The sequence below is a fragment of the Numida meleagris genome, chromosome 4, assembly GCF_002078875.1.
Source record: "Numida meleagris isolate 19003 breed g44 Domestic line chromosome 4, NumMel1.0, whole genome shotgun sequence".
Taxonomy (NCBI): domain Eukaryota; kingdom Metazoa; phylum Chordata; class Aves; order Galliformes; family Numididae; genus Numida; species Numida meleagris.
The window spans coordinates 58316340-58330141 of NC_034412.1; the positions used below are offsets into that span (position 1 = coordinate 58316340).

At 40.4% G+C, this 13802-nt stretch overlaps 1 protein-coding gene across 3 annotated transcripts in view; it reads left to right on the forward strand.

Annotated features, from left to right (window-relative positions):
• The window catches only part of ANKRD50 (ankyrin repeat domain 50), a 41169-nt gene extending 31022 nt beyond the window's left edge, over positions 1-10147 (forward strand). For all 3 annotated transcript variants that reach the window (XM_021394763.1, XM_021394764.1, XM_021394765.1), the window contains 2 exons: positions 1287-4834; positions 7090-10147. In XM_021394763.1, coding sequence (XP_021250438.1) covers positions 1287-4831 — 3545 coding nt within the window. In that variant the 3' untranslated portion in view covers positions 4832-4834; positions 7090-10147. The remainder of the gene's footprint in view (positions 1-1286; positions 4835-7089) is intronic.

Sequence of the window (13802 nt, forward strand, 5' to 3'; positions counted from 1 at the left end):
TGGAACAAACTTCCAGACCAAGCAGTTCGGTCCACAAAATGTTTAAATATAATAAAAACAGCTGAAAATGACGTTCTTCGGGGTGTCACTTCCAATTATTTGTTCCATGGAGCTAAGGCCAAGATCATGTTGACTGGGCTGCTCTATGGGTGCTTTTCCTGCAGGATAATTTGGGGGTTAGTGACTGCTTTGGTTTGCAAAGCAAAGCTTTTTTGGACTAGATGAGCTGACTCTAAAGGAACTTTATGCAAACTGCAATGCTAGAGGAGGTGAGAGCTTGTCCTTAGAGAAGTGAGGTGCAATTCTGGCCTAAAATAGTTAGAAACTTGGTAGTTCAGGCACTCTGTCCTCTGCAGTTTTCCTTTAGCTTCCAGAAAAGCAGCATTCAAACAATGTAACTATTCATTAAACACCAATGTTTTAAATTAGATAGCTGTGTATACCATGGCAGAGTAACATCGTTCATAAATACCATTCCACCTTGTTCTCAAGAGCTTGTACTCTGAGAGATGTGGGAGTGTGCAATTGTGCATGCAAGGAGGTGACGTACGCAGCATACACAGATGAAATAGTTTCCCTTTTTCCTCTCAAGAGTAAACAGGCTGAAAGAACAATGGGACTGTCTGATTCTCAGAAAACCTGTTTCCTTACGCAGTGAGCCAGCTGCCAGAGAACTGGGCTGTTTATCTAAAAATCAGTCCCTATTTGAAAAAAATACATAGTAGTCATTGCACACAGGTATGAAGGTATTTAAAACTAGTTTTGAGTGTCCCTCTCTCCTCCATTGTAAGGGTTTTGAAAAGAAGCAAAGGTAATGATGTTAAAGTGATTTATGTTCATGAATGTGCACTAGATGTGGATAATATCTTCTATAATTATGTTAATATAATGACTGTCTTAATCTCAGTAGCTGAAAATTGCTTGCAATTCCATTGTTGACCACGTTGGAGAAATGATTATTTCTTAATAATATAATAATATTTAATAATCTTACTTAAGTTGCAGTTTTGATTTTGCTTTATTTTTGTTCTTACTTAGGTGTTTAGAGTAATGTCCAAGACAGACAAAAAATGTCTGATTCGAAGTTATTTTTAAAATGTTCTTGTTTAGTAATGTGTATTTCTCGTTATAGCAGATTATAATTAAAAATAAGTGTTTTGTATCAAAGTGTTCTGCTGTTAATAATGATTTATGTTCAGTATGTTTGCATACAAAATATATTATTGTGGGTGTTTCCCTACCCCAAAATGGGTCTTTTTGCTAATGATTTTCTTATCTTCCGATAGGTTTTAGAAAAATAAGTCTGGATGATCTGCGAAAGGCATACATTGTGAAGGACGTGCAGCAATATATTCTGCATCGTTTGGATCAGGAGGAAGCGTTGAGACAACATCTAACAAAGGAAACTGCTGAAATGCTGAATCAGCTTCACATCAAAAGCAGCGGCTGCTTTTTGTATCTGGAACGTGTCCTAGATGGAGTCGTGGAGAATTTTATTATGTTACGGGAGATCCGTGATATTCCGGGAACGCTGAACGGCCTATACCTTTGGCTCTGCCAGAGACTTTTTGTGAGAAAACAGTTTGCAAAGGTGCAGCCTATTCTTAATGTGATTCTTGCAGCCTGTAGACCACTAACCACGACGGAGCTGTATCATGCAGTGTGGACCAAAAACATGACATTGACTATGGAAGACTTTCAGCGCAAATTGGATGTCCTGTCCAAAGTCCTTATTGATGGACTTGGGAATACAAAAATCTTGTTTCATTATAGTTTTGCTGAATGGTTGTTGGATGTGAAGCACTGCACGCAGAAATACCTGTGTAATGCAGCAGAGGGGCACAGAATGCTGGCCATGAGCTACACCTGCCGAGCAAAGGACCTAACGCCATTGGAAGCTCAAGAATTTGCATTGCATCTAATTAACTCCAATTTACAGTTAGAGACTTCTGAGCTGGCCTTGTGGATGATATGGAATGGCACACCTGTCAAAGACTCCCTGTCAACCTTAATTCCCAAAGAACAAGAAGTATTACAGCTCCTGGTGAAAGCTGGTGCTCACGTCAACAGCGAGGATGACCGCACATCCTGCATTGTGCGGCAGGCTCTGGAAAGAGAGGACTCCATCCGCACCTTGCTAGACAACGGGGCGTCAGTCAACCAGTGTGACTCAAACGGGAGAACGCTCCTGGCCAACGCTGCCTACAGCGGCAACCTCGACGTAGTAAACTTGCTGGTTTCCAGGGGAGCAGACTTAGAGGTAGAAGACACTCACGGTCAAACAGCACTTACGTTAGCTGCACGGCAGGGGCACACCAAAGTGGTGAATTGCTTGATAGGCTGCGGGGCCAATGTTAATCACACAGATCATGATGGCTGGACAGCATTGAGATCCGCAGCGTGGGGTGGGCACACCGAGGTAGTTTCCGCACTCCTTTATGCCGGAGTCAAAGTGGACTGCGCAGATGCTGACAGCCGAACTGCACTGAGAGCAGCAGCCTGGGGAGGGCATGAAGATATCGTGCTCAATCTGCTTCAGCACGGGGCTGAAGTGAATAAGGCAGACAATGAAGGCAGAACAGCATTGATCGCAGCAGCATATATGGGGCATAAAGAGATCGTGGAGCACCTGCTGGACCATGGTGCAGAGGTGAACCATGAGGATGTGGATGGAAGGACTGCACTGTCAGTTGCTGCACTCTGCGTTCCAGCCAGCAAAGGGCACGCCTCGGTGGTCAGCCTTCTCATTGACCGAGGTGCTGAAGTCGACCACTGTGATAAGGATGGCATGACGCCACTGCTGGTGGCTGCTTACGAAGGACACGTGGATGTTGTTGACCTGCTCCTGGAGGGAGGAGCAGATGTGGATCACACAGATAACAATGGTCGTACGCCACTCCTGGCAGCAGCCTCCATGGGCCATGCCTCAGTTGTAAATACTCTCTTATTTTGGGGCGCAGCTGTTGATAGCATTGATAGTGAGGGGAGAACAGTTCTGAGCATAGCCTCTGCACAAGGCAATGTTGAAGTAGTACGGACTCTGCTGGACAGGGGACTGGATGAAAATCACAGAGATGATGCAGGCTGGACACCTTTGCATATGGCAGCTTTCGAAGGTCACAGGTTGATATGTGAAGCTCTTATAGAACAAGGTGCTAGAACAAATGAGATTGATAACGATGGACGTATACCTTTCGTATTAGCTGCACAAGAGGGTCACTATGATTGTGTGCAGATACTGCTGGAAAATAAATCCAACATCGATCAGAGAGGCTATGATGGGAGAAATGCTCTCCGTGTTGCTGCTTTAGAAGGTCACAGAGAGATAGTTGAACTACTGCTCAGCCACGGAGCAGATGTGAACTATAAAGATGCTGATGGCCGGCCAACACTCTATATTTTAGCATTAGAAAACCAGCTTACAATGGCTGAGTATTTTTTAGAAAATGGTGCAAACGTAGAAGCTAGTGATGCTGAAGGAAGAACCGCACTCCATGTTTCCTGCTGGCAGGGCCATTTGGAGATGGTACAGGTGCTGATAACGTACCATGCTGATGTGAACGCTGCAGATAATGAGAAGAGGTCTGCTTTGCAGTCTGCTGCATGGCAAGGTCACGCGAAGGTAGTGCAGCTTCTCATTGAGCATGGAGCTCTGGTTGATCATACATGTAACCAAGGTGCTACTGGACTCTGCATCGCAGCCCAAGAAGGGCACATTGATGTTGTCCAGATATTACTTGAGCAAGGTGCTGATCCAAATCATGCTGATCAGTTTGGGCGCACTGCTATGCGTGTCGCAGCTAAAAATGGGCACTCTCAGATTATTAAATTACTGGAAAAATATGGTGCATCTACTCTGAATGGCTGCACTCCATCTCCAGTCCACACAATGGAGCAAAAACCCTTACAGTCAGTCTCCTCTAAAATGCAGTCCTTAACAATGAAGTCAAATAGTTCAGGGAGTACTGGCGGAGATATGCAGCCTAGCATGCGGGGCTTATCTAATGGGCCTGCCCATGCATTCAGTTCTCCTTCAGAGTCTCCCGATTCTACAGTTGACCGTCAGAAGTCATCTTTATCAAATAATTCCCTGAAAAGTTCCAAAAACTCTTCTCTCCGTACCACATCATCGACAGCAACTGCTCAGACTGTGCCCATTGATAGTTTCCACAGCCTCTCCTTTACGGAACAAATACAGCAGCATTCCCTGCCACGCAGCAGAAGCAGGCAGTCTATTGTTTCTCCTTCTTCCACAACCCACTCCCTAAGTCAAAATCATAATTCTCCAAGTAGTGAATTTGAATGGAGCCAAGTGAAACCTAGTTTGAAATCAACTAAAGCTAACAAAGGGGGGAAAACAGACAATTCCAGCAAGTCTGGGTCAGCTGGAAAAAAAATCAAACAAAACAGTTCCTCCCAACCAAAAGTGTTAGAGTATGAAATGACTCAGTTTGATAAACGAGTACCTGTTGCCAAATCCGGGACAAGCGTGCCACTCAAATCAATGCTGCCAGAGCCACAGTGCAAAATCTTGGTGCCACCGGCTCAGCAAGAGGTCGGTCGATCTCAGCAGCAGTTCCTAATTCACCAACAGAGTGGGGAACAGAAGAAGAGGAATGGAATCATGACAAATCCCAATTATCATCTTCAAAGCAATCAGGTTTTTCTCGGTAGGGTTTCTGTCCCACGAACGGTGCAGGATCGAGGGCATCAGGAGGTGCTGGAAGGCTACCCTTCTGCAGAGACAGAACTCAGCCTTAAGCAAGCCTTAAAACTGCAGATTGAAGGTGGTGACCCAAGCTTCAACTACAAGAAAGAAACACCATTATAAAAGGTAATCAGCCCATTCACAAAGGAGTAAAACACATGTATTTCATCACGTGCATTTTAAATAAGCTGAAAATGCATTTCATTTTAGCTTAATGTTGTAATTGCTTTCTTAATGAAAACCATGTCAAGTATCTGTTCTGCTGTAATTTAAAGCATCAACTTTGAAAGAACTGGTCCACCGCCATATGTTCTGTTGAATTCTGATTGCTCAAATCTTGCCCCACTGTCCCTGATACGCAACGGAATAAAATATAAAGTTGCATGTAGCATTAATCTGGAGTTTTCTTTTCCGAGATAAGAATAGCTGGGAGACTTAATATGTGGTATTTTCAGATGTAGTCATTATTTTGTCTAGTTCCACCTATACTGAGTAACTATTCATATTTTCAAAGATGCTTTTCAGGAAGTTTATAAGGATTCTCACGAGTTACAGGCAATAAACTCCTGTGAATTTGGATTTTGAATGGGAAATCTCAGATGTATCTACAAATTTGCAGTAGTACCAGAAGGCTTTAATTTTATATTTCTGTTACGGTGAAGTAATCTCCTACGAAAGGCATGACATTTCTGATAGCAAAATGAGAATCTATGTTATTATCAATTTCCTCCCCATTCTGTAGTATGAGCTGAAAATCGACGGAGTTTACTTTGGTTTCTCACTTTCTCTCCCGTGCTGAATTTTATGCTGAGAAAGAAGTGTTATGTGCCATTTTCAAATGGAAAATGTAAGTAAGTCAGTGGAAACAGAGATATTTTTCCGCCCCATCCTGATGAAGTTTGTTTATCTCAGCATATTTGGATTATTAATAATTAATATGTTTTGAATTGAATTTCAAAGGAGCAGCATCTTTATGAACTGTACGCAGCTCTCTTTGCTTATTTGCTTATTTCTCAGAACAATTTTTTTGTGTAAATACTGCCATTTTTCCAGACCAGACTGCTGCTGCTTACAACCAGAATGTTCTTGGTAGCTGACTCAGTTCTGCTGCTGGTCATCAAAGGCTACAGGTTTCTAGGACATTTGCAGACGCTACAGAATCCACAGATGGGAGATTTTGAGCTGTGAAAAGCACATTGACAGGTTGTTTGGTTTGGTTTGTTTGGTTTTTTTTTCCCCCAAAAAAGTACCTGGCAAATAGAATTCACTTTAATGGAAAGCGTCTCTGTAGATGTATCAGTGGTCTCTTGTTAACTGCAGAGTGTTGAGATATAGTGCTGGACTATGAGACTGGTATCTTTGTTTCAAATATTTTGATTTAACCATACAGTGTTTCAAAAAGATATTATACTACAGCCTGCACATCTGTAAGATGCAAATATTAGTGTTTTTTACCAAAAGGTCAGATGTGCTGTGAAGCAGAAAATAGCAAAGAGGCAGAACTGCAGAAGCAGAGAGAGGAGTAAGTGAGAGGAGATGGGCCCTGGATATTAGTAAAAGTCAAAACAACTTCAGATCCCTACAGTTCTACATCATGTCTAAACCAGCATTTAAATGTGTCATTTTTTCCCCGCCTCCATACCTGGAGCTGATATTCAGTGCAGGTACTCATATGTCCATATTGTTTATACTTCTGACCTAAGATGTATTGATTTGACCTGACCTCAAAATACTAGTTTTGATGCATTTTTCCTCTCTGTAGATTTTAAAACATAAAGCATGGGGAGTTTTTAACGCTCCACGTACAATTTTACAACTCAAGCTGGGCTTTTTTTTTTGTCAGTAGCAAACAGTACTTCTTTGAAAAGACAAGTTTTTCCTGCGTGAAGTACTTATTTCTACAAGAAACAGGTGATGTGATGGACAATGGAATTGTTTCTTTTGCTTTTTCTCTAACGAGAAATCTAGAAGTGTAAAACAATTGTGTGCATTTGGATTGCCTGGTGCAGGCTGTAATTTACCTCCTCTTTTGCCCAGTCTTGAGCAAAAAAAGCAGTTATTTCCCTGACCACTGAGTGTTAATCACCTGTGCAGAATCACTTCGGCAATATTCTGCCTGAGGAACAGCTTTCCTACCCGGGCTACCCCTTCTAAGCTGTATTCAGAAGCTTTCTTGCTGCAGGGACCTTGCTGCTGCTTTGGATGTCTGCAAGCACAGGAAATCCATCATGTGATTTGAGTTAGACAGGAAATGCTTTTCATCATTGGTATGCTGTTGTGTGCTTTTAACTTTAATTAGAAATTATACAGCTGTCTTGCTGACAGCACTGCATGTATTACGGAATATTTCAAAACTTCATGTGTTTGTTTTATACTTCCAGGTTGGTTTCATGATGCCATGAACAGAAGCGCTTCTGCTCCAAGTGATGTATCAGCGGGCTGGGATGGAAGCATACAGTTCTTGTTCAGTCCACCTAAAAACTCAAGAATGTGAATACTACAGTACAGTTACCTTAATTACTGTAACGTGCCTACATTTTCGGGCTGCCTTCCACCATATTACCCTCTGTGCTTCAAAAATTTATTTTGTGTACTTCGTATTTAATACACAGAATGAGCACTTTTTTTTTAATTGCAGAAAGATACATGCGATATTTCCCTGACAACAGCTGAAAATTGTAAGAACGAGGAATCATGATTTCCTGTTCCAGAATGCTTGGCAGAGGTGCATGTGCCACAGTGGACTGCGTATGAAGAGGCCATGCTTTTTGTGTTTATTTTCCTGTGTGGCTAAAGGGAAGAAATGCAAATACTTTGTCACATTCACATTGATGTAACGTATGGTCAGTCTTTTCTGTGTACTTCATAAAGTTCTCTCGAGAAATACAAATCTTGTAGTGGGATTTTATAAATACTGTACTTGTATATTCTGTTTATGTAATAGCCGGTCAGTGGTAGCAAAGGAGTTGGACAGCAGCCCTCTGCTGGGATTTTCGAGAAACAAAATCCAGTATCTGGTACTGCAGCACCAAATCTGGATGGCAGACTGTGCCCACTGAAAGTGATAGGCGCATTTGGTCTCCGACTCCCGATCTTCAATAGCCTCAGTTATTGTTATGGTAATGAGGTAACAGAATATGGGTATTTCTTAGGTGCTAAAGTAAAAGGTCTGATCCTGCTTTCCTGTATGTCTTTATACATTAGAAACAGCTCTTTATTTTTCCAAGGTAAAGGACTGCATTGAAAATGTCAGTAAAACCAATGTGGAAAACACAGAAGCTTTGTTAGGCTGAAAGAATACACAATGAGAGTATAGCGGAGAAAGAAAAGGTTAGGAATACCATTGTCTGTGGACTACAAAGATGACTGAGTTATCCCTGTCCTGAGACAGTAACTCTTTAAAGCACAAACTTGTATGAATGTGGTTACTGCTTCTGATGGATAAGGAAGAGACGGTGTGTTTCTCTGGACCCAGAGCGTAGTTAATCAGCAGCCTGGATAGTCCCTCTACAGGTAATGGAGAGCTGGTTCCCTGCTCTTACAGCTGAAAAAATGACATATGTAGGGGAAAGCAAAGTCAAGACCGCCATGGTGAAAGAAAACACTATGAACTGTTCCCTTGAATGTGTGTATCTTACTTGCACAGCTCTGAGTGATAGAATGAAACAAGTGATTATTTTCTCCTACAAGTGTAATCTATATTCTACTATTCACCTTTACACGGTCTTGCTTGTTAGAAAATAAGCCTATTTTTGTATGTCAGTAATTCTTCTAAAGGCTTGAGATTCGTCTTTTTCATACTCTGATTCTGATCATTCCACAAAGAAGATGATAGAAACCTGAGGCTATTTTTTCATACAGGATTAATTAGATGTGTGGCTATCCTTAAACTTTGCTCAGTGGCCCCTGGATGTATATGTAGTGCATATTCTGAAGCACTAAAGGTCTTTGTATTTTGTTATCATAATTAATGGTCGTCAGAGCATTTTCTGAAGGTGATTTTTTTGTGGGTTTTCTTTTTTTCTTTTTTTCTTTTTTATATCTTGCACCTCCATTCTTATTCACTTGTTACTAAATGTAAAAGGAATCTTTTATAGTCAGGCAATTGGTGCGTAGTAAGATTAAATGTTGAAAGTTGACACACAGCAATATTGACTATTCTGTATGTTTCATGCATTAAATTTCTTGTCCCTGTGGGACAATTATAAAATAACCATAACAGGAGTCTTGCAAAACGGCCTTAAGAGAGTTAGTGGCTCAGTAAAGGGAGAGTACCAAAATGTTCTCAGCAAACTTGCTCTGAACCTCAAGTACAGTACATCTGCAATGCTGTGCAAGAATAAAACTTTTCTTGGTTGTTAGATGTATGTTTTGTTCTGTAGAAAGGGATCCCTGAATGCCGACATTTTTCTACTGACCTTGGCTGTCGTTGGGATTATATTTATTTAATTTTATTGTGTTATTAATTGCACCTTGTGGACAGAGGACATGAAAATATGGTCAGTTTCACAAGGGGCCACCATTTATAGATAGCCTGATGGTTTTTGTGTGAATAATATTTACATTTGAAACAGCTGTTGAAGAAATCCTGTATCCAAATGAGCAGAAAGCAGACCTGTTGAAAATGTTTTTAGAAAGAAAGTAACAACTCTTACAGATTTTGAACGTAGCTTTGGCACAGATCATGAATTGCTTTAAAACATCTACTTTCTCAGAAGGTCTGTGTAATTCCACATTGCTGTTGTGTGTGATTTTTGAATCTCATTGCTTGTGAGGTTTCTGCGTCCAAAGGCAAGTCGCTGTTCCCCTGTTGTCCTCTCTGTTCTGCTCTGCTCCTTTACATCTGTACTGTCCGGTGGAGGTGAGTGGAGTTGCATAGCTGTGACTCAGCACAATTTCTTCTGACAATGTGACGGTCCTCCCAACCCAAAAAAAAAGAAATAAAACATGAATCCTCTTTCTCTTCATTGCATTTCACTGCTCCCTCCAAGGTCATCTCCACAAGACATCTAAAACTCCTAGTAGTGGGAAAGCTAGGGAAAGGACTGTTTTGTGGACACCAATGTCAATACTGTATGCATGTGGAAAAACTCTTCAAAAGAGAAATGCATTAGGAAGTATAGAGGCACAATGATGCATTTTTGTTCTCTCTGTGATCAGTATTGAAAACATTACCATTTATTTAAAAATAAAAAGGTATTTTCTCTCCTCAGTTACTCTGCTATGCAAACATCTGTTATGCTTAATATTCCTCATCTGAACTCCTCAGTTAACTTGGTTTGCATATAGACTTTTTCCTGGAGTGGGTTGTAAATAGCCTTTAATGTACATTGAATGAATTTCACATTGTAAAATTTTTATTTTATTCCTTGTATTATATTAAGTGAAAATCCCTGTGTATATGAAAGTGCATAATAAATATATTTGCTTTTCAGCAGACATCTAACTGTTTTAATTTTACTACCTCGTTTCCTGAGATATCTCAAGAAAAGGCTATTAAACTTGATTAACATTTGTGCAGTGCTTAGTAGAACACATTGTATGCGTCAGGCTGTCTGGGCTAGCAAGGCTCAGACTCCAAGATTAGTTCCTACAGCCCTGCTTATCACCCGGCTGACCTTTCTCTTTTCCCCATTAAAAGCAAGTCAACATTTCCAGCAAAGAATTCACTGCATGTTCTTTTGGTTAAAATGACAACTTACGCCAGCTATAGCAGGAGAGCCAATAAATGTAATATTTTAGTTGCTCTTAGTTTTTTTTACCACTTCAGATGGTATTTATTAATAGTCTATTTGTTCAGCATCTCTCTGTAGTAGTGTCACTTTAAGCAAAAACTTGCAGGAGTTCTGCCAGTGCCATCTTTTCTTGAACTTGTTCAAGAAAAGAAGTAGTAGAAATGCATGGAGAAGGGAGAGGTTTTCCAGTCATTGCAATAATCTCATTTACCCATCTTACTTCAGATCATATGCTGATGGTGATCTCTCTGCAGAGAGTTTGGAGTGTGGAAAAAGAGTTTGCCTGTACGTTCTGCAGGAATGGTTCAGGTTTACCTCCACACGTGCTGGTTCTCACTGACTGTAGCTGCTAGTGCTCATGAGCAGACTAGTTTTTAAGATTAGGAGAGTGACAAACAAAAATGTTGGTGACTAGTGACTTATTTTCTGTATAGTATTTCTGTGGTTTCCCACTGTGTCTACTGACACACTTCTGTAAATTTCTTTATGTCTGAAATGTCAAAGTATGAGATGTATTTATTCAGTGGCTGTTTTTCACAGAGGCATAGACTAATATGTACTGTATTATGTTCCAGAGACATTTTCTTCAGGTAATCACAGTAATAATATGTAAATATGATTATTCAACACCTCTTTTTAATCTCTAATTCTATGGAATATAAGCAGTCAGGCTGAATAATCCTTCAAATCTTCTGTGAGATCTTTGTAGCAGTTTGGCTTATGCATTATATGTATTTTCCAAAAGAAATCTGGGATTAGTTGGCACAGTGAACAAGAGAAGGGCTTTGCAGTCAGAGGCCCTGCAGACAGCAATGAGAATTTGGCATTGATCTAAATCCTGACTATTATATGCTACAAAGAGTCACAGTAATAGGGCAGGGGACTGAGAAATATACTTGGCAAATCATTTTATTGAAAAAGTCTCTGAAGTTATATGGAGATAATACAAACAAATTGACCTTTTTGATGAAAATTTAATTTACTGGTGTCTCAGAAAGACCTTCTGTTCTCACATTTATGCTTATCAGTTACTAAGTTTGTATTAGACCAGACAAGTCGCAGAACTACAGTTACAGATAGATTTTAACCTAGAGAAAGGCAACTTCTAACAGTCTCCTGTGATAGAATCTTGAGGAACTTGGTTTGTGTCCTGCGGCCCTTTCTGATGGATTAAGAATGCAGTAAAGGATGTTGTAGTTTGGGACCTTTATTTCTTCTCTATGTCTCATCAGTCCATCTTTGACTTCTCCGTCTGTTCTGTATCTTCTTTTTGGGGCTTGTCCAGTGTTTGTACAGAGGATACCACAGCCATTTATAGTGCATACCCTTGAAAAACTTATGACGTGGCAGTCTGCTACAGACATCCTTCAGTTTTCCTTTCTGATGGCCTGTGCTAAATTGGTGAGGAAAACCTTAGTTCACTCTGTTTGCTATCCCTGCAGTTCTTCAAAGGGTGATAGTTCACAGAGTTAACGTGAGAAGTCTGACTTGCTTATTGTGGGTAAGGTGCAGCTCCATCAACGGTGGTTTTCATACTGGTCTGCAAAATCTTCATGATTCATGACTGAATTTTAGTGGTCCATAACAAGGTAATAAAGAAGACTCGAACTCATAAGGGAACCTGCCTTAGGCATTTGCAAACTAGAAAGCTACAACTCCAACGTTCCAGCTAAATAAGGTTAGGTGTTTATGGATAGAAATATTTCATTCACAAGTTACTTTAGGAACAAACAATGAAATTTGCTGTCCTAGACACCTATTGCAGCTTCTCCATTCAGAACTTGGCAGTTCAGATAGGATTGGATTTAAAGATAATTGCATTTCTAGTTAAATCTTGTTTCTTACAGACCTAGAGCAGATTGTAGACACTTTCTTTTTGGGAATAGCATTTGTATACAGTCAGATATATTTTTCTGCATGCAAAGCTAGTTTTCTCAAGAAAAAAAGCATATCACAGAGAAGAGGTGGTCGGATTATCTGGTGAGAGTTGTGATGCAAAGACCATGCTGTTAGGGTGAGACTTTCCATTTTTAAATTGCCAGATTGGTGATGATATACTGCCAGATAACTACGGAGAAGACAACGTTTGGAACTGCCAAGGGGGGCAGGAGATTTGGGTAGAATCCTTTGGAAGCTGTTTGGTGTATTTATTAAAGGAGTGTGCAAGCAAAAGAAACAGCTTAGTTCCCAGTGACATTAAAGGTTTCTCCATGAAGCTGAAAATAGTGAGATTCCAGAGAGGAGAGATTTGGGAACAAAACAGAAAAAGCTTTTGAGTGGGGAGGGCTTCTTGTTTGTTTGTTTTACCTTCTTTAATGCATCTTGTTTTCAGTCAGCATTTCCTAGAGGGAAAGAGAATAATAATAATAATACAAACCAGGTAAGTAATATAGTTATTATTTTTCCTTTCCATTTTAATTCAATCACAACTGTTGTGTGCTTGCCATGTCCTGGCAAAAAATAAGCAACCTCCCAGGGAGACTATTTAAAATTCTGTGCTTTGTTCATATATGATAACGACAAAGTGGACTTTTATTGTGATTTATTCTGTCATTTTTCATTACACTGGCCATTCAGTTTGCTCTTTTGTGTTCCCCAAGTAAAGAACAGTCCAATCCTATTCAGCTGTTTTATCTGGATAAAATACCATGCTAGTGCTTGAGATTGCTTTAATAAGTATGATGTCATAATTACACTGGTGCTTTTCTATATTGCTCTTATACAACATGTTACATTTTACCAGTAAATCTCAAAACACTTTGCAGAAAAGACAAGAGCAGTATTGAGGTAAAGAAATTCCTGCCCTCTCAGTCAGGCCAAAAACAAATCCAGGAAAAGCTGCTGGGTCTCTCCCAGCACTAGGCAGTTCTGCTGCCTTGAATAACCTGTTGTCTAGCATTAACTCATCTCCTGCTTTTTTTTAGTTGCTTTCTTTGTGTTTGCAGAATAACCCACTGGAGGCTATCCACACAGCTGGGCACAGCCAGCTCAAACTCTGGCTAGCCATCAGAGATGAGTCAGCTCAGATTTGGAGGCTCTCAGACAGCAGGTTTGTATTAAGTTGGGCACTCCAATGCGTCTCTGCAGCTATGGGACCTATTGAGGTCAGATCTGGCATGTGCTTGAGAAGCACAGCATGTGAGAGAGCTCTGCATGTAGTTGTACTCATTATGCTGCTGCAGGCAGTTCTTTCAGAAATTCCTTTTAAAAATCAGACTTAGCCAGGAACGTGATTGACAGTTGTAGGAAGATCCAGACTTTTCAAATGCTGTGAGAAGCAATCGTCGGCATGCATCCCAGTGTTCATATTTGGTACCATTCTTGGCTTTTTTTCCTCTCTGATGTAATGTTCCAAATGG